The following is a 22,495-nucleotide window of genomic DNA, read 5'->3' on the forward strand; positions in this document are numbered from 1 at the left end:
CTATATAATAAAAGAAACCATTTGAAGGACATTTGTCATTCTCTCATTCAATTGATTAAAATTAATAATAATAATAATAATAATAATAATAATAATAATAATAATAATAATAATAATAGTATTATTGAATCTAATCTAATACAAATTCTTATTCAAAATATAATTAATTCTTATCACCACAAAGTCAGTGTGGCCTTCTGTATCAACGACTCTTCCGATTTGGGCTTTGACCCAATAAACTTCTTTTGGGCATTAACAAGGATTAGCCCATTAGGTTTTACTAACCAAGTTAAATAAAGAATAATTGATAAAAGATAATAAAGTTTATGTGTTTGTTTCTGATTGGTTAAAATATGGCCCCACATATCTTCGCCTTTTTCTCACACCCGTTACCCGCCTAGCGCTTCCGCCTATAACGCATTGTTATCTAATCTAATACAAATTCTTACTATTAATAAAATTTAATCAAATCTAACAAGAATTCATACGGATTATAAAGTTGATATTAACTTTCAAATAATTATAAAAGATATCCACCTAACATCACAAATGTTTTTGTTAAATTCAATTAATTAATTTGTTCAACACTCAATATTATCTTTATCATGTAACACCCCAAAACTCGTATTATTAATATGTAGGTACGTTGCCATGTTAATTAAATGAAATACAATAACTAGGTTATTAAACTTAGTTAAAAGCCTAACAAAATAAGTAAAGGAATGAAACTTGTGGCAACTATGATGGTGTGATAAACTTGAGGGACTAGGATTGCCAAATGTGAAACTGAATTTAATTAAAACAAAAATCTCTCACACACAAGGAGTGTGTGTGCGTGAGATCAATCAGGAGAAGAGAAAGAAAGGGCTGAAACCCTAATTCAAGAAAACCTTCAAATTGAAAGGGGAAATCGGCCCTAATCTGATGCATGGACTTAGATTATTGATCATCTAGACTTTCTACACATGAGGTAAGTTGTAGAAGTTAATTTGATGAATTGGTATGAAGTGAATTTATGATTAAACTGTGAAATTTCATGAAATTGTGCATGTAGAGGTGTTAGAATCACCATTTAGACTATGTGTTATGAACAAGTTCAAGTAATTTGATGATTTAAGAAGAAACCCACAATTTTGAATGAAGGTGGCGACATGGGTGTTCTACCAATGTCCAATCCTTGCTTGATGTATTTATTCCTAGCTTGAAATGGGTTTTGTGATGTTAGTTTAGGGTTAATTGTATGAATGGGATGTGATTTTGAGCACTCTCTTGGTGATTGGAATTTGGAAGTTAATGACTATGCTTAAACTAGTTGTAAACTATGCATAGTAGGTTGTACGCACACCAAGTGCTTGATGAAATGCTTAGGTGAGCTTAATAGATGAGATTGTATGCAATTAATGGATGAATACGCATAGAAGGTGTTAATGATGTAATTGATAGTAAACTAACATGAATAATGTGCTTTAGATGAAGTTCATATGATAATTCGGGTTGAATGCATGTTTTGATCAAAATCATGCATTTGGGGATTGTACCTTATGCTTGTATGGTGTGACGGTCACCATGGAATTGATTAATTGTTTAATGGTGATTAAGAAGTGAATGTGTACTAAATATATAACATATGACCATACTAGTAAAGGATGATGTTATGAATTACGCTAAGTTGTCTAACTTAGCAATGTGGTTGTCAAATGTAGAATCATGAAAGCTTAAGTATGTGTGAATTGATTATGTGTATATTGTGTATGTGACTAGGTGATCATGTAGTTGTATGTGTCATACAACATTGTGTATGGAATGATTATGATGTCATTAATATGGTCCACCATATCAACATAATATGTGTTCAAAATGTTGGAAGTTATATGCTAGAAGGTTGACTTTCTGAAAGTCAACCGAGCATATATAGCATGGTTAGGCATTTTTGACACAAATATAAGAATCAAGAGATCATGGAATATGTGTTAGACAAATTACGTGCTATTTGTGATAACGAGTTTGGATTTCGAAGATATTGAGTAACTTGGTTGACAATTCATGTCGTATGCGTGTTAGTGAAAGTTAATGTAGATAAGAGTTGGAAAATGTGTGTTAATATGAATGAGCATGAATACTAACATTATTATGGCATGACGGCATGAAAGGATAGGAACCACACTAGCATGGACCAAGCATGGAAGGCTAACGGGTCAAAATGAGACAAGGAAGCGGTTACGAACACGGATGCACAAGGTAAGTGACTTTCGACTCACTTCTTAGTATGCATATATAATTTTCATGTTCACGAAAGTGGGAAAATTATGTAAGGTTATGTAATGATGAAAGTTTTAAGGTAAGTATTGAATTAGCTTAGTCGGGGGTAGTCTTTTAAGTCGAAGGTAATTGGATGGGTTTAAACGGGCGAATAATTATGTATAAGTAAGGTAGCGGTAATGAAATTCGTAAAGATTATGGACCCGGGGCAAGGATTCTTAGTCTAAAATGTAGGGAAAGGTTTTACGGACAACTAGAAATAAGTTATGTTTATATATGCATGAACGGGTCAAAATTTGGTAAAAAGGGTAATAAGCCGAAGGCTTAAAAGTCATAAAGTTAGGTAGTCCAAATATTGGATTTCACTCCATGTGATGGAGAATTAAATTACGGTCGCATAGGAAAAAGAATCGGGTAAAACAGATAAAAAACGAGAGAGTTATGCTCGTTTCCGTGAAATCGAGTCGTGCTGAGAATTATACAGCACCAGCTGCAACAGTCTGATCAAATCAGGCCATGGCGTAGCGGCGTCGGGAATGCCCCAGGCCGTAGCGCTACGCGAGCGTATGCCAATTTCGCGAAAATCGTTTATTTTAACCATTGATGCATTGCGAACCCGTCCGGACCGTTTTTAAACGCGTGTAAGCTAAGAATGATTAGTTTATTCCTTGTTTTAGGAAGTGTAGACACGTATGGAGGTATGTATGTATATATGTATGAATATAGGTTGTATGTATGATTGAAGGTATGTTTGGATGTATGCAAGTAGGTATATATATATATATATATATATGAGCGTAGGCACGTATGTAGGCATACGTGAAGATATGAATCTATGTTTGAAAGTATGTATGTAGGTGTGTATGTAGGTGTGTATGTAGGTAGTATGTATATGTACGCAAGTGAGTATATACGAATGTATGCATGTGTGTAGATATGTATGTAATGACACAGATGTGTATATATGTGGGTATGTACGTATGTATGTTTATAAGTATGTGAGCAAGTATACACGGATATATGAAGGTATGTATGTGAATAGGCATGTATGAGTTAGGTATGTTGCAAGTAGGGATGTATGTGTATATATATGTATAATGCTATGGGTGTACGTAATGATGTAAGTATGGATGTATGTAGATATGTATGTAATGATGTAGATGAGTATATATGTGGGTATGTTCGTATGTACGTAGATGGTTATGTGTGAACATATAAATATGTATAAGTATGTATGAAGGTAGGTACGCAAGTATCCAATGAAATTGAGTACTAACGATAATATTTGTCACACCCTCAAAATCCACACGCAGAGTACCACCGCTTGGGAGCGTGACTGACCAGGATCAAGCCACCAATCATATTGAGCATGTAATTAATATCAAGTAAAATAAATGTAAACCATACATCCAATACGATAGGTGTTCAAAACATAACCATAGTTTCAAAGTGTAGCGGAAGCATAGTAAATAATCCAACACTGGTTAATAGTTTTAAATGTCATAATAGTTCAACGTAGAAACCACGATCCTTGCCCACAACGACCCGCTTCTCCAGTGCAAGCTCCATAAGTACCTAAGGTCCTGCAAGGCATGCAGCAGAGAGTCAACAACTAGTTGAGCGAGTTCACAGTTAACAGTTCAGTAATAATATGGTATGAGTAATAGTAAGTTCGTTCGTTTATATCATGTTTCATATTTCCATCGCGGCCTCCCAGGCAGGTGTGCGAAGATATTAGGGGATGTTCTTCCCAAGTATTCTAGACTAGGTTTATTTGTATCGCGGCCTCCCAGGCAGGTGTGCGAAGGTTAGTAAATTTAGTTCGCGGCCTTCCAAAGGCAGGTGTGCGAAGATGTCATAGTATCGCGGCCAACCCGTGGCAGGTGTGCGAAGATCAGTTCAATGAGTGTTACTAGTCTAGTAGGTTCGTATTCGTTAAGTTCTACCATCTGAGTGTGCATAACAATCTATCAAATCCCATTCCCCACCCGGGAACCCATGCCTTGGCTGTGTGAACTCACCTTGGGTTTGCTCGGTATGCTAAGTATGTGCTCAAAGTAAATCAATCACGTCCTAGAGTATGTACGTACACAATCAGTTTGAATTCATGCAGTTCGCGTATAAGCATAATCAATGATCATCAAGTAGTACACATCACCAGTCAATATCACATAAGTCATGCATAGTGTTTAACATCAGTTAGTTAACTCAGTTACACTTAACAGAATTCAACTAGTTTACTGTGCAGGTTATCCAAGTTGGCGAAACACATCAATTGGCGAAACATAGGTTTGGCGAAACACATTCTGTTTCGTCAAACCTCCTTTGGCGAAACACAGTCCCTATTTCGTCAATTTCTCTTTGGCGAAACATACTCTCTGTTTCGCCGAGTTCCTGTTTCGTTGAAAGCTTAGATTCGTCAAACATTCACATTCGTCAAGCATTCACATTCGTCAAGCAGTCAGTTACGCTAACATACAGTTACACGGAAATCATGCAGTTAGATACAGAAACCCTAATCATGGTTATCGGCCGTCATCATCATCATCAATTATACAATAAATCATACAACACAGAAATCATCATCAAAATCAATACACGAATTCATTGATACTACCGAGGCCAATACATGCATTCATTTAGAAATCGATTAAGACCTAACCAGTGGCATCACAACAGTATTTATCAAACCGAAATCATCAGTTGAGTTTAGTCTAGAACATCAAGCCCTATGTATCAATCGATCTATCCGTTCAACCATCTAATCATAGCATAAACTCCGTAATCTATATGTCTATATCATATCAACAACAATTTATCAATAATTCATGAGCATGACACTACATCAGGAATCAGTTTATAACAATCCCAAACCATCAACCAATACGAGTAGAAAATACTAACCGCGACAAAGAATGTTAACGAGGTTGATTTGGGACTTCGGGAGCACAAGTTTGCCGTCGCACACACACACACAGGAGTTCTAGGGTTTTCTGTTTTGCTAAAGTATCAAATGGGGAGATTACGTATAACTTATACGCGTTTAAGGTTAACTGGGCCGAACTGGGCCTTGGCGAGACTGATAAGCCGGCGAAACACATGTTTCGTCGAGATAGGATTGGCGAAACAGGTTTCCTGTTTCGCCGAGCTCAAGTTGGCGAATCTAGTTCTTGTCTCGTCGGGCACTATATGGTTTAATCAATCTAAGTTTTCAAGTAGCTCACATGTTATACATATACAACCAAACACAAACCAAGCAAACACAATAACACTTTCATTCGTCACAACGTACACATTACAAGTCAAACAAGTCAAACGACTAATCAGTCAAAGTCAATGGTCAAGTCAACGTGCATTAAATACGAGTCAAAAGGTCGAGTTGTCACATTATCCCCAACTTGAAAGAAATTTCGTCCCGAAATTTGGTACGTACTTACTGAGGAAGCTAGATAGGTTGCATCGTTCACTGGTTTTCCTGGGGTGTCACATCCTCCCCCCGTTGATCTGGAATTTCGCCCCGAAATTCCGTAGTAGTAGCTTCAGCCCCAGTAGTGGTTGAATTGGTTTCGAATAACTGGGGATACTTTTCTTTCATTTGGTCTTCGCGTTCCCAGGTGTACTCTGGGCCACGTCGGGAGTTCCAACGAACTCGAACAAGAGGGATTCTCTTGTGTTTGAGGACCTTCACATCCCGGTCCGTAATTTCAACAGGTTCCTCGACGAACTGCAACCGCTCGTCGATAGTGAGTTCCTTAAAAGGAATGATAAGGGTCTCATCTGACAGACACTTCTTCAGATTCGACACGTGAAAGACATTGTGAACTGCCCCGAGTTCTGCTGGTAGGTTCAATCTGTAGGCTACCTTGCCGATTTTCTCAATGATCTCGAATGGTCCAACATATCGCGGATTTAACTTACCCCGTTTGCCAAAACGTACCACACCCTTCCAGGGTGAAACTTTTAACAATACCCGGTCCCCGACCTGAAATTCCAAAGGCCTTTTACGCTTATCCGCGTAGGCTTTCTGACGGTCGCGCGCTGCCGCCATACGTTGTCGTATCTGTGCAATCTTTTCTGTGGCGTCCACTACAATCTCTGGACCCGTAATCTGACTATCCCCCACCTCTGCCCAACAGAGAGGTGACCGGCACTTACGCCCGTACAATGCCTCGAATGGAGCGGCTTGAATGCTGGTGTGATAACTGTTATTGTATGAGAACTCCACCAAAGGGAGGTGCTTTTCCCAGCCGTTGCCGAAATCGATAACACATGCCCGGAGCATGTCTTCAAGAGTTTGGATCGTTCGCTCAGACTGCCCATCCGTCTGAGGGTGATATGCCGTGCTCATGTCTAACTTTGAGCCGAAAGATTTGTGCATTGCTTGCCATAGCTCTGACGTGAATCGTGCGTCGCGATCTGAAATGATGGAGATGGGCACCCCGTGCCTCGAAACAACTTCTTTGAGATAAACGTCTGCGAGAGTGGAGAACTTATCTGTTTCCTTTATAGCCAGAAAGTGTGCAGACTTGGTGAGTCGATCCACGATCACCCATATGGTATCATTCCCGCGCTGGGATCTAGGTAAGCCTGTAACGAAATCCATGGAAATTTCTTCCCATTTCCATTGCGGTATCTTGGGTTGCTGAAGTAGACCCGCTGGCTTCTGATATTCCACTTTGACCCTTGCACATGTCAAACACTTGCCGACGTAGGTGGCGATGTGGGCCTTCATGCTTGGCCACCAATAAGTAGTTCTGATGTCGTGGTACATTTTGTCCGACCCTGGATGTACCGAATAACGGGACTTGTGAGCTTCATCCATTACAAGCTCTCGTAGACCGCCATAAAGTGGAACCCAAATACGCCCCGTTACATAGTAGGCGCCGTCTTCCTTTTGTTCCATTTGTTGCCTCGAACCACGTAAAGCTTCAGCCTTTACGTTTTCTGGTTTCAATGCTTCCACTTGAGCATCTCGTATCTGTGCAGGAAGACTAGACTGAATAGTGAGCTGCAAAGCTCGTACGCGTCTAGGTAGAGTGTCTTTCCGACTAAGGGCGTCAGCCACAACATTGGCTTTGCCTGGATGGTACTTGATAGCGCATTCATAATCATTCAGTAGTTCCACCCATCTTCGTTGACGCATGTTCAAATCCTTCTGCTTAAGGATATGCTCGAGACTCCTGTGATCGGTGTAAATCGTGCACCTGGTACCGTACAGGTAGTGTCGCCATATCTTAAGCGCGAAAACAACAGCTCCCAGCTCTAAATCGTGCGTCGTGTAGTTCCGTTCGTGAACCTTGAGTTGACAAGAGGCGTAGGCAATCACTTTATCCCGCTGCATAAATACACAACCAAGACCCAGTATTGATGCGTCACAATAGACCACGAAATCTTCCGTGCCCTCTGGCAATGAGAGTATAGGCGCGCTGCAAAGCCTATCCTTTAAGTACTGAAAAGCCGTTTCCTGGGAGTCTCCCCAACGGTAGGTGACACCTTTCTGTGTCAGAAGTGTGAGCGGCTGAGCGATCTTGGAGAAGTCTTTGATGAAACGTCTGTAATAACCCGCCAAACCCAAGAATTGGCGTATTTCTGTCGGTGTACGCGGTGCAGGCCAGTTCCTGATCGAATCTACCTTGGATGGATCGACATGGATCCCATCCCTGTTCACCACATGGCCTAAGAAGTGGACTTCACGAAGCCAGAAGTCACATTTAGAAAACTTGGCGTACAATTGCTCCTTTCGAAGGAGTTCCAAAATAAGACGTAAGTGCTGCTCGTGCTCCTCCTGACTCTTGGAGTAAATCAAAATGTCGTCGATGAAAACAATGACGAACTTGTCAAGATAGGGTTTACACACCCTGTTCATAAGATCCATGAATACGGCAGGCGCGTTCGTTAACCCGAATGGCATGACAAGAAACTCGTAGTGACCGTAGCGAGTTCTGAATGCGGTTTTGGAGACGTCCTCATCCCGGACTCTCAGCTGATGGTAACCCGACCTCAAGTCTATCTTGGAGTAGTAACTCGACCCTTGCAACTGGTCGAATAGGTCGTCTATACGCGGAAGAGGATAACGGTTCTTCACCGTCACCTTGTTCAGTTCACGGTAGTCGATGCACATCCTGAAGGTACCATCTTTCTTTTTCACGAAAAGTACCGGAGCTCCCCAAGGCGATGAGCTTGGACGAATAAAACCCTTTTCCAAGAGTTCTTGTAGCTGCTTCGACAGTTCTTCCAGTTCGGTTGGAGCTAAACGATACGGTGCGCGGGCTATTGGTGCTGCTCCAGGAGCTAACTCAATCTGAAACTCGACTCGACGATGAGGAGGTAAACCAGGTAAATCTTCAGGAAACACCTGAGGAAAGTCACATACAACTGGGATATCCTCCAGCTTCTTTTCCTTTGCTGATGCGTCAGTGACAAGTGCCAGAATGGCAGTGTGTCCCTTTCGTAAACATTTCTGCGCCTTTAAGAAAGAGATGATGCCAACCACAGCACCACTCTTGTCACCTTGAACTTCGAGAGGTTCCTGACTAGAGCGAGGAATACGAATAACCTTCTCCTTGCATAAAATCTCTGCGCGATGTTGGGATAACCAATCCATACCGATGACGACGTCGAAACTACCCAAGACTATGGGTATAAGATCAATCGAGAAAGTCTGACCAGCTAGAACGATGTTACAGCCCTTGATCACATGTGCCGCTTCTACACTTTTACCATTTGCCAGTTCTACGACGTGTTTAGTGTTTAGGGGTGTTGATGTACGTTTTAACAATTTACTCATTTTCAATGACATATAACTTGTATCAGCACCCGAATCAAATAAGACAGTAACATAAATATCGTCGAGAAGAAACTTACCCATAACCACATTGGGGTCATTCACTGCGTCACCCCGACCTAGCACGAACATACGACCACGAGCTTCGTTGCCATTGTTGTTGTTTCCCCCGTTGTTGTTGTTATTGTTGTTATTCCCGTTGCCCTGGTTGTTGTTGTTGTTGTTGCGATTCTGGTTCAACTGTGGGCAATCGCGTTTGTAGTGGCCTTCAGCCCCACACTGGAAACATCCCCGGTTTCCACGCTGTGGCTGCTGCTGCTGGTTCTGTGGAGCTGGCGGTGGGAGTTGCTGGTTTTGGTTTGCTGGTCGCGAGCTTCTACAATCTTTAGCCTCATGGCCCGGCTTGTGGCATCTTTGACAACGTTCCCTGCGACATCTTCCACTGTGGTGTTTGTTGCACCTGTTACACCACGGGTGAGTTCCCCTATAACCACTCTGCCCCTGGTTGCCCGATGATTGCTGATTCGGGCTCTGATAATCATTGGTGCGACGCTGCTGAGTTTGGGACTGAACCGAAACTGATCCCTTGCTGGAATCCCCATCCCACTTTCTTTTGTTCTCGCTGGTTGTGGCAGAAGTAGTAGCAGCTGGAGTGGCTGAAGTAGTGACTGTAGCAGTAGCGTTGACACGCTTAGGCAGTTTATTCTGGTCCACTGCCTGGTCGGTGATGCGATGAGCGAGGCGTTGAACAGCCTGGATGTTGTCGAGATTAGCCGATGTTACGTGGCTCTGGATTTCCGGTGCCAACCCCTTGAGATACATCTCGATGCGCTTGTATGGAGGGTCTACCATAGTTGGGCACAGCACGGCCAGCTCATTTGACCGTTTAGTATACGCTTCAATCTCTGATCCAACCATTTTCAGGTTATACAGCTCGTCTTCCAGTTTGTGAATATCTTCACGCGTGCAATACTCTCTTTTGATAAGTTCCTTAAAATCGTTCCAGGGTGTGGCGTTAGCAGCTGCCAACCCCAGAATTTGCACCTGCGCGTTCCACCAGGTTAGCGCTATTCCCTCCAAGGTGCCAGTTGCATACTTGACCTTGCGAGCCTCAGGGCACTCGCACATTTCGAATACTGACTCTAGCTTTTCAAACCAATGGAGGAGTCCCACTGCCCCCTCGGTGCCACTGAAAGAATTTGGACGACAGTCCATGAAGTTCTTGAATGTGCAGACAGGCTGCTGCGCGTGTTGACCTATTGTACGAATAGGACGAAGTTAAATACGAGAGTTAATGTAGGATCTAAAGACCCTAGTATGAGTCTATACTGCAGGGTATACTACCTGCTTGAGCGGCTGCAACTGCCGCAGCAACGAGAGCCTCTAGCTGGGCTTGAGTCATGTTAATTCGTGCGGCCATTGATCTTCACATCAAAGGCAACATAAGTGAGAAAGGTTCGCGAATAGTGCGATGATAGAAGAGTGTAAGCACATAAGTGTTCTCAAGCAGTAACAGATAGCGAGCAATAGTAGAGTAAGCATACTACGAGCAAAGTTCTAAACAGTTCTAGCAAGCAGGTAATAAACATAAACCTTATTACCTAGGATGTCGAGTCTTGCACGTGGAGCGAAGCGTCGTTGTGGATCGTTGAGAGCACTGTTCTGGTTATAGTCTGGTTTTAATAAAAACGTTTTCCCATATTAAAACCAAGTTCTCTATAACCAATGGCTCTGATACCAATCTGTCACACCCCCAAAATCCACACGCGGAGTACCACCGCTTGGGAGCGTGACTGACCAGGATCAAGCCACCAATCATATTGAGCATGTAATTAATATCAAGTAAAATAAATGTAAACCATACATCCAATACGATAGGTGTTCAAAACATAACCATAGTTTCAAAGTGTAGCGGAAGCATAGTAAATAATCCAACACTAGTTAATAGTTTTAAATGTCATAATAGTTCAACGTAGAAACCACGATCCTTGCCCACAACGACCCGCTTCTCCAGTGCAAGCTCCATAAGTACCTAAGGTCCTGCAAGGCATGCAGCAGAGAGTCAACAACTAGTTGAGCGAGTTCACAGTTAACAGTTCAGTAATAATATGGTATGAGTAATAGTAAGTTCGTTCGTTTATATCATGTTTCATATTTCCATCGCGGCCTCCCAGGCAGGTGTGCGAAGATATTAGGGGATGTTCTTCCCAAGTATTCTAGACTAGGTTTATTTGTATCGCGGCCTCCCAGGCAGGTGTGCGAATGTTAGTAAATTTAGTTCGCGGCCTTCCAAAGGCAGGTGTGCGAAGATGTCATAGTATCGCGGCCAACCCGTGGCAGGTGTGCGAAGATCAGTTCAATGAGTGTTACTAGTCTAGTAGGTTCGTATTCGTTAAGTTCTACCATCTGAGTGTGCATAACAATCTATCAAATCCCATTCCCCACCCGGGAACCCATGCCTTGGCTGTGTGAACTCACCTTGGGTTTGCTCGGTATGCTAAGTATGTGCTCAAAGTAAATCAATCACGTCCTAGAGTATGTACGTACACAATCAGTTTGAATTCATGCAGTTCGCGTATAAGCCTAATCAATGATCATCAAGTAGTACACATCACCAGTCAATATCACATAAGTCATGCATAGTGTTTAACATCAGTTAGTTAACTCAGTTACACTTAACAGAATTCAACTAGTTTACTGTGCAGGTTATCCAAGTTGGCGAAACACATCAATTGGCGAAACATAGGTTTGGCGAAACACATTCTGTTTCGTCAAACCTCCTTTGGCGAAACACAGTCCCTATTTCGTCAATTTCTCTTTGGCGAAACATACTCTCTGTTTCGCCGAGTTCCTGTTTCGTTGAAAGCTCAGATTCGTCAAACATTCACATTCGTCAAGCATTCACATTCGTCAAGCAGTCAGTTACGCTAACATACAGTTACACGGAAATCATGCAGTTAGATACAGAAACCCTAATCATGGTTATCGGCCGTCATCATCATCATCAATTATACAATAAATCATACAACACAGAAATCATCATCAAAATCAATACACGAATTCATTGATACTACCGAGGCCAATACATGCATTCATTTAGAAATCGATTAAGACCTAACCAGTGGCATCACAACAGTATTTATCAAACCGAAATCATCAGTTGAGTTTAGTCTAGAACATCAAGCCCTATGTATCAATCGATCTATCCGTTCAACCATCTAATCATAGCATAAACTCCGTAATCTATATGTCTATATCATATCAACAACAATTTATCAATAATTCATGAGCATGACACTACATCAGGAATCAGTTTATAACAATCCCAAACCATCAACCAATACGAGTAGAAAATACTAACCGCGACAAAGAATGTTAACGAGGTTGATTTGGGACTTCGGGAGCACAAGTTTGCCGTCGCACACACACACACAGGAGTTCTAGGGTTTTCTGTTTTGCTAAAGTATCAAATGGGGAGATTACGTATAACTTATACGCGTTTAAGGTTAACTGGGCCGAACTGGGCCTTGGCGAGACTGATAAGCCGGCGAAACACATGTTTCGTCGAGATGGGATTGGCGAAACAGGTTTCCTGTTTCGCCGAGCTCAAGTTGGCGAATCTAGTTCTTGTCTCGTCGGGCACTATATGGTTTAATCAATCTAAGTTTTCAAGTAGCTCACATGTTATACATATACAACCAAACACAAACCAAGCAAACACAATAACACTTTCATTCGTCACAACGTACACATTACAAGTCAAACAAGTCAAACGACTAATCAGTCAAAGTCAATGGTCAAGTCAACGTGCATTAAATACGAGTCAAAAGGTCGAGTTGTCACAATATTAGCGTGCCTGGTGAATAAGTGTAACGCAGGAATAGCAAAGAAGTCTCACCACGAATTATATGATTAGATGGAAAGCTGGGATGTAGAGAGTTAACGGAATGAAAAGTAAACGTGAATAAATCTTGTATGTTTATAATGCGTACTAATGTTATAAATTTTATGTGGTGAGCGCAGGTAGTACGAGTCATGAGGATCATCAAGGAATAGATATCGAGGATCGAGTCACTAGTGAGATTGTACGGGAACGTTGATGTATATAACGTAGTAAACGTAAGCTATGTTTTTACTTAGTAAATAAGTCGATTGATGGATTTATGTGAAAGAGTTATGTTAAAGTTAAGTTTTAAATAAGTTAAGGTATTTATAATGAAAGAAATTTTATAACACGAATTTCCGCTGCGACTTTTAGTCAAATACGTATTAGGGTCTTACATATCATTTAGTATTTTTCAAAAAAATCTCGATGATTACAAAAATTTAAGACATAATATAATTATATGTATAATATGCACTTTTTAATGAAATAATACCCAACAAAATTACAAATATAAAATCATTGATTACTAACAATAACAAAGTCTTAATTTTTTTTAAATAATTCAAAAAATATATAACTAAAAACATATGACATTATAATACGGTTAACCGATTTATCATCATACAACCTCCCACCTATTCAATCATATGATTTTTCAATCTTATATTAACTAAATAAATAAAGATTAATGTTCAATCTTATCCTACTTTAAATATAAAAAATCCGTTTGTTTTTCTAAATATATGTTTTTATTATTTGGTATATAAAATCATATTTATTCAACCCATGTAATACATGGGGGTTTTTATTAATATAACTTTTTTATTATTTAATAAACAATACTATATTTATTCAACCCGTGTAGTACACATGATTTTAAAGATATAATTTTTTATTATTTGGTATATAATATTACATTTATTCAACTCGTACAATACATATGGTATAACTTTTTATTATTTATAAAATTACATTTCTTCAACCCGTGCAATAAAGGCAGCTTTTAAAAATATAATGCTTTATTATTATTTAGTATATAAAATTTATTTATTCCACCCGTGTAATACACGGGGTTATAACTTAGTTTAGAAAGAAAAGAAAAACAATATTAAACAACCAAAGCAATCCCAAAATAAATTACCAAGTCTTCACAAAATTTCGTGAATTTCGGGTACCAAATTACCGAGTCTTGTAACCCAACCCATTACAAGAGCAAAGCAGACACGATGTACATGCAGAAATAGAATAATAGATAAACATCGTTTTTCCTTGTCAACAGTTAATACTTAAAACAAACTATCAATATTCCATGGCGGTAAAGACTCGATATTCATGATCTCATTATTGTTGTTTCACATTATCATTGAGTTCTCAAAACCCAAAAGGTGAGTAGTTGTATGATTTTAATCTGTTTTTTGAAATGGTTTTTATAGCACGCCTCTGGAAAGACGTGGATCGATCAGAAGGCGAAGAGATCATTGATGCAGATCCAAAACGATGCCGTATCGGCTGCTCGTATGCCTGATGGGAAAAAGGTGAATATGCATTTGATTTCTTTAGATTTAGTTGTTATGGGGGCTCTATTGGGGTTATATTGAAAAAAATGGTGTGTCATGTGGCATCACGTACTCACGTAGGGATATTTTTTTGTTTCATCCTTCACACCATTGATGTGTATTGTGAGGGCTATATTAGGGTTTTTTTTTTGAAATGTGGCATTGAGTTGAGCGGCTGGATGTGATTGGTTGATATATTATTTAATATTAAAAAAATAAAAAAAAAACAAATCATCAAAATGTCTCAAGCGCCCTTGTTGGCGCCCCTTTGAAACCCCATAACACATAGCCTAAGGAAAAGAATCAAAGAATATAACATTCTAGGACTAGGACAGTGGCGGAGCTTGGCCAAAAGTTCGGCGGGGGCGGAAAGTCATGGGACCAATTTTTTTTTTTCTATTGCTTTGATTTGGGTTATATGTTCGGGTCGGGTCAAACAATAATAACTCCAAATAAAACTAAATGATCTTCATTCACCCGTTCTTACACATAAAAGAAACTAAATTTGAACACTCAAGTTTCATTTATATAAAAACTAGTTTAAGACTTTATTTAAACTCATTTCAAGCTTAAAAACAGTTATAAAAAAATTACTAATAAACTTGGTAGGGGCAGGGAATTTTTAGGTTAAAAAATTGGCGGAGAGGGACTTGTATATTTTTAGAAATTTCAGGCGAAAAACTGGAAAAACTCCGCCCTTGTTATAGGATAGTATCCCATCCTGGGACATATCCCCGAGACAAGACTAGATCCTGAGAGAATTCCTAAACATTGGGCCTAAAAGTTGGGCTTTTTAGCCTGGCCAAATATAATCAAGCTTGGGCCCTATACAAATTGGCATAAAACAGCCCAAATATACCTACAAAACTTTTGAGCCATAAGTTGGCCCAAAACAATAGTAAAAATAACAACATTTCAATTTGGGCCCAAACATGGCCCAAAGTCCAAACTAAAAAACTGATTACACATGATTTCTTTTTCTGTCACTAGTGTAGATTGGTTCAATAAAACTGAATCTCAATCCACTATATAAGTTTGAATATAGTATAACTTATGCCTATAACAAATATCATGTGTGCATACATGTGAATCTCAATCCACTACATAAGTTTGAATATAGTATAACTTATGCCTAAAACAAATATCATGTGTGCATACATGTGAGGTTAGTTATGCCTAATTCTGGGCAAATGAGCGTATAATACTATAATATATCGAGAGATGGATACACAAGAAGTTGTAAAAGTTTGAGACTAAAGATGCAACTGAGGTAGTTCTTAAAATCTGCAGCATTTGTTGACCTTTTTATGCTTTAGGACTATTAGTATTGAGACTATCATCCTTATATTTGTTAGTGTAATGAAAGTTGACACCATTGAGTAAACTAACCTTGCGCAGGGGCCATGCTAATCTTCTCTGTAAACTAACGCTGTCTGTTATGCTTATTTTGTATACAGCCTGTTTCTTATGCACAACTTGCAAGGAGTATCCATGAACTAGCCGCTTCATCAGACCAAGTATGATCTGTAACTGAATTTCATAGAAAATGGATAAAAGATTGTAGGTTGTAATTAATATTGTGCTCTCATAATCATCTAATTTAGCTAATCAAGCAATCAGCCTTTAAATTTAATGTGCCTTTCAACAACTTTTACATATTGAAGCTCTAGTTTATATATATCTGCAATATCAGAACTGCTTTTAGATGTTCTTTGGCATATGAGTAAGTATATGTATAGCTTTTACACATTGAGCAAAAGATCTCATTCCTTATTCTAGAGAGTTATGGTGTATGATTTTTTTAGAGAAAATTACGAAAATAGCCGCCTCATGCGTCCTTGGAGTGGCGCATCACAGATTCAAATGCGTGGGATGCGTCTGGAAGTTTTGGGATGCGTCTTTGGAGCGAAACCCAATAGAAAATGGACACGTGGCGGCAGACTCTTCCAAGGGGTAAGGCAGACTCTTCCAAAGGGTCAGGCAGACTCTTCCAAGGGGTCAGGCCTGACGCCTTGGATCTCACACTCGGAGGAGTCTGCCTGACTCATTGGAGGAGTCTGTTTGACCCCTTGGAGGAGTCTGTTTGACCCCTTGGAGGAGTCTGCCGCCACGTGTCCATTTTCTATTGGGTTTCGCTCCAAAGACGCATCCCGCGCATTTGAATCCGTGATGCGCCACTCCAAGGACGCATGAGGTGGCTATTTTCGTAAGTCAACCCTGGCCTTTGGCTATTTTCGTAATTTTCTCTCTCTTTTTTTTTTAACACAATAGAACATCTGATTTGACATCACTTATTTCAGCTTCTCTTACTTTGTACAGAAAAAGTCTCAAAGGGAGTTGGTGCATCATGTGTTCCCAAAACTTGCAGTCTATAACTCTGTCGATCCCTCTTTGGCGCCTTCTCTTCTCATGGTATGAATTTATACGTTCATGATCATGATTTTTAGATATTGCAGGATACATGATTTATTGTTGCCTATATGCTAAAAATGGATATTTTAACAACAGATATGATAATTGTCAACTTTCTTGCTTTAGTTCATTCTGTTTAATTTTTTTTTTTTTTTTTTTTGGTATTTCACATTATCCTAAAAGTTTCTATTTGATTTGATCTATTATAATCTCCCTTTATCATGTAATTTTTTTTACCACCTGCCCTTCTTTCACATTTGCAAATATTATACTGTGAGCAACACCAATTTTGGTACTTCATTTGTAGCTTGGTCAGCAATGCGAGGATAGGACTGTTCTCCGTTACGTCTACCATTACTTGGCAAGACTATTATCAGATAATGGTGCTCAAGGCTTAACTTCAGGTGGTGGGATTCCTACACCTAATTGGGATGCTTTAGCTGACATTGATGCTGTTGGCGGTGTTACTCGAGCAGATGTTGTACCACTCATAGTAGACTGGCTTTCTGCTGAGGCCCTAAATACAGACGAGGACTGTAAGTAGTTACTTGGTTTATGTCGCTTTTTTTTTCCTACTTTCATATACATTAAATCCTTTATATGGCCTAGCCGATCCGTTTGACTCTTTAAAGCATTTTCAGTTGAACTGGCTGGTAATTAGTTGGACTAGTGAACCATACCATACTAGATTTTAACTTTTATTTTATTAATTTTTTTTACTTATTTTTCTTTAAAGTCTCATTTATTGATTTATTTATTACTTCATACTCCATATTAAATTTAACTAATTCTTTAAAATCACAAATCTATACCAAAACATAACATATTATTATATTTTGTTTTAAACTATATATACTATTATTTTTTTCTAATATTATTGACATCATACAAGTCTTGAATCTTGGGTGAAAGGTTTTCTTATTCGTTTAATCTTAAGTGTAATTATTTCATCTATCTTTGAGTGATGATGATGCCATCTCCGTTTGAAGTTCACACACGAAGGCTTCAAGCACTTAAAGCTCTCACATATGCACCTTCAACTAGTTCTGATATCCAGGCGAAGTTGTACAAAATTATCTTCAGTATTCTTGATAAGGTTTGTCCATATCAATCTCTATCTTTTATTACGTAATTCTTGAAGGTATTTACATTATATATTATTGTTCATGTTTTCTTTGGTTAATATTCTAGGAAATTTGGAATGTTTATTTTGGATGCATTATCCTTTTTCATTCTTCTATCATATTATCTCATTCGACATCTATCCTAAACTTGTTTTGTCTGTGTGACAACCATACTACTACTTGCACTACCTCATACGATGAAATTGTTGGTATGAGAACTCAAACTCACGAACACAAAGGAGAAAATAGAACATAGAAAATGACCAAAGAATTCACTTATTGACTATTGAATTGTATACTCAAAATGGTAGAATGAGGGACTCTTAAACCATAAAACAAATAGCAAATAAAAACTAAACCAAATTACTTGGATTAATACCAACAAACTAGGTAGGCTTTATTCAAATAAATTGGCAAAAAAACTTCTTCAACCCAAAGTGCAGGCAACTACTTATTTGATTAATTCCATGAAGCATGTACAATACTGTAGTTTGAATCATTATTCAATACCCTCCCTTGATTCAAAGTCTTTGGCTCCCGATTGTTGTATGAAGAACACATGTGATGCAGTTTGGAGTATGATGTAGGATTATCTACAAGTTTAAATAGAAGATTATCTTTTAATATTTATTTGTTTGAACTTTTAATCTTTTATTCAGTTTCCTATTTAAATTGTATTCCCAACTATAAAAAGGATCTAAGATTTATTGTTTAGGGAGTTTTTGTTGATTATTAAATAAAAAGAACTGTGTTCTTGGAACCTTTGATTCAATTTATGGTCTTTGATTAACTAATCGTTCTTGAGTCATTTAATAAACCATAGCTCTGATACAAACTGATGCGGTTTCGCGTACAATCAAATGGCTTAAGAACGATTAGTTAATCAAAGACAATAAATTGAACCAAAGGTTCTAATTTTCAATAAAATTCAATCAAAAACTGTCTAAACAATAACCCTAAACATCCTATTTATAAGATATGAGTCATAATTCAAAAGGAAACAAAATAAGATAAAATATTAAATTCAAATAAAGAGATAATTAAAGAGACCGGGTCTAACCGCATCAACATGCTTCTCTTGTGACAATGCCTTGGTTAAGATATCAGATAGTTGATCATTGGTGTTGCAATATTCCTTGCTAACTTGTTCTTGTGTCACCATTTTTCGATGAAATGGTATTGGAGATCAATGTGTTTAGATCGACTATGCATAGTAGGATTCTTTGACAGACTGATAGCACGGTAGATATTGGTGGCTTTTTGTTGCTAAAACCAAGATCATCAAGGATTCTTGGAAGCCAAAACGTGTTACACCTGTAGTAGGAGCATATGCAACTTCAGTACTTGATAAAGCTACAATGTGTTGCTTCTTTGAACTCCATCTGATTCCTCTAACTTAAAGAGAAAACACGTAAAAAAAAAATGACCGGTCATCCACACTACTTGCCCAATCACATCCTTCGTGTAATAGATGCCATTACCTATAGTTCCTGCAATATACCGAAGAATTCTTCTAGTTGAACCAATGTATTACCTTGATGGGCTTTGTATAATCCTGGACACTAGTCTCACACAATAAGCCAGGTCTGCTACGAGTTAGATAGCTGAGACCTCCAACCAATATCATGTATGTCACTTCTTTTGTATTTGCTGAGCATCAGCAAGCCGCAACTTATCATTAGTGTTCACAAGAGTGTAATCATACTTGCATTCTTTCATATCAAACTAGTGTAGCATGTTGTGACTTGTGAGCATATTTTTCTTAACAAACGAAGATTACTTGACCAGATTGCTTTACTTTTACGCCTAAGAACTAGTTAAGTAGGCCCATACTAGTCATTTCAAACATATTCCTCATTCATTGTTTGAATATTAGTTAGAAGTAGAGCTTGTGGATATGATATTATCTACATAGAGACATACATACATATATCATTACCATTAGTAGTTTGTTTAACATACAATGACGGTTCATTGTGACTCCTGTTATGTCCTTGACTAATGAAATACCTATCAGTCTTGGCATACCATGCTCTTGGAGCCTGTTTTAAACCATATAAGGTTTTCTTCAATTTGTATACGTTATTTTTCCTACCTTTAATTTCGAACCCTTCTGGTTGCTGAACATAAATCTCCTTGGCGAATTCCCATTTAAGAATGCCGACGTTAGTTGCAACAACCAAACAACTCAAATGGTTTCAAAGCGAGCAACATGAGGAAATGACTAATGAAACTTTATCATCTACTAATCAAGAAACCTCACCCAAACACTCGTATAACTGAAACTAACCAAACTAAATAGCGTACTATGGTTGAGACGGTGTTAAGGGCATAGGTTTATGGGAGTTGGTGGATAGCCGATCGGGTCTAGAAAGCAAGGTTGCAAACTCTAAGGAGTGAGTTGGAAAAACTAAAGACGATGGAGAACGAGACGATCAATGGTTTTTCGGCAAGATTAGTGGCATAGTAGCAAAATTCAAGAGTGTCTGTTCAAGCCTTGAAGAAGAAGTGATAGTGAGAAAGTTTCAAAATTTGATGCCAAAGAAATACTTGCCGATTATTGCCCCGATAGAATAATATTCGGATCTTGAAAGTATGTCTTTTGAAGATGTTGTGGGAAGACTTATAGCATATGAAGAACGACTAAAGAGTCATGATGAAAAAGAGGAAGATCAAGGTCAGCTTTTGTTGACAAATAGTGAGCATGATGATAGGGACTATGGACGGGGAAGAGGCCAAGGAAGAGGATCCAAGAGAAGTGAAAGACGACGTGAAAGAGGCTTGGGTTGAGGAGACAAGAACGAGTTTTGGTGCTATGAGTGTGGAGCATTTGGACACTTTGCAAATGAGTGTACTTATGGAAGGATGAAGACAAGGAAGCCAATTCCAACCCTATTGTAAACGGGTGACATGAACAAACGCCAATTAAGGGAGTGATTGTTGGGTTAATCGATTTTGTTCACAGGTTAGTGGGTCATGGTTCAGTAGCTAATTAACGGTTCAAGCAAAAATTAGAAGTGGGTTTGAATTATTTAGTTTCATATTTCTGCATGAGAATAAAGGAGTCCAAAGTTGACCGATTCTTTAGCATGTGTATGTTGCAATTTGGTTTGAAGAGTAGGTCACTGTTACCGTTTCTTTAGGTTAATAAGTATTTTAATTGTTTTGCATTTTTCTCAGATATGTGTGTAAGGTATTTATAGCTCTTTGGTTAATGAATAAAGGTGTTAGCTTTTCATTAACAACCTTACACATATAGTTGGGAAACATGCAAAAAACAATTAAAAGATTTATTCAACCTAAAGAACAAGTAAAGGTGACCCATTTTTCAAACTAAACCAAATTTTGCAACGTACACTCGCTAAAGAGTCGGTCAACTTTGGACTCCTTTATTCTCATGCAGAAATATGAAACTAAATAATTCAAACCCACTTCTAGTTGTTTTGCTTGATACGTTAGTTATTGACCCGTGAACAAAACCCGATTAACCCAAAATCACCCCCTTAATCGATGTTTGTTCGCATCAGCTTTTTACAGTGTTGGTTCCTTAATTCAATCAAATTAGCTTCCTTTTAGTAATCATTTTCAAAGTGTCCAAATGCTCTACACTCATAGAAACATTTGCTTTGTTGCTCTCTTTGAAACTGACGTGGTGCGAGCGCGGTATAATTTTTAGTATATTTTTAGCACTTTTACTGGTTTATCAAGCTTTAAATTAATAAAACACGATATAACACAATCACTCTCTACAACACGTTAGGGCAAGTGCACCCATTGTTGGCGTAGTATAGTGATGGTAAGATGCCGAGGTCGTCCAAGGACACAAGAACTTTTAATACCGGAATATCGTCAATGTCTAATCCAACCAAAATTTTGAGAAAAGATGTTAGTAAATTTTAAAAAGAAATAAAAGTAAAATGCTAGAATAAAAGCAATAAATAAGATAGAATCACTTAGTTCCGGCTCCTCTTTTACGTATCCTTTGATGATTTCCATACTTCGGGCTTTTTAAGAGATTATCTTAGTCATTGTGGCATGTCCCTCTTTTGGAGGCAACGCTACCCTCAGTTATATTGGTTTGAGTCAGCAGGGATACAGTCCCGCAAGGCCGGATTATTGAAAGATAATTAAGTAAGTTATTAATGCAAAATGTGGCATGTCCCTCTTTTGGAGGCAATGCTACCCTCTGCCATATTGGTCTGAGTCAGTAGGGATATTGTCCCGCAAGGCTGGTTTAAATTTTTAATAGTAGTTTATTTATAAGGGATTCAAGCCATTCTTACTTCTACCGATTTGATGCTATTTGCCTCAAGAGAACTCGTAATCAGGGGCGGTTCTTAATGGTGCTGTGGCAGGGCCACGCCCCGGGCAAGTTTTTCGGCCGTAGTGCTAATTTTCCGCATTTCGATCGAAATTTTTTATATATACTATATGTTTGGCCCGGGCTTGCCCGGGCTTTTTTTTGTGCCCGTGT

General features: G+C 38.7%; 1 protein-coding gene across 1 annotated transcript; it reads left to right on the forward strand.

Annotated features, from left to right (window-relative positions):
* Nucleotides 1-14,238: 14,238 nt before the first annotated feature.
* On the forward strand, nucleotides 14,239-18,029 carry LOC110942950. Its single transcript, XM_035989874.1, has 6 exons — nucleotides 14,239-14,244; nucleotides 14,363-14,464; nucleotides 15,943-16,002; nucleotides 16,805-16,897; nucleotides 17,205-17,433; nucleotides 17,887-18,029. Exons 1-6 carry the CDS (start codon nucleotides 14,239-14,241, stop codon nucleotides 18,027-18,029), a joined length of 633 nt encoding a protein of 210 aa, XP_035845767.1.
* Nucleotides 18,030-22,495: the final 4,466 nt, after the last annotated feature.

The sequence above is a fragment of the Helianthus annuus genome, chromosome 5, assembly GCF_002127325.2.
Source record: "Helianthus annuus cultivar XRQ/B chromosome 5, HanXRQr2.0-SUNRISE, whole genome shotgun sequence".
In the NCBI taxonomy this organism is placed as follows: domain Eukaryota; kingdom Viridiplantae; phylum Streptophyta; class Magnoliopsida; order Asterales; family Asteraceae; genus Helianthus; species Helianthus annuus.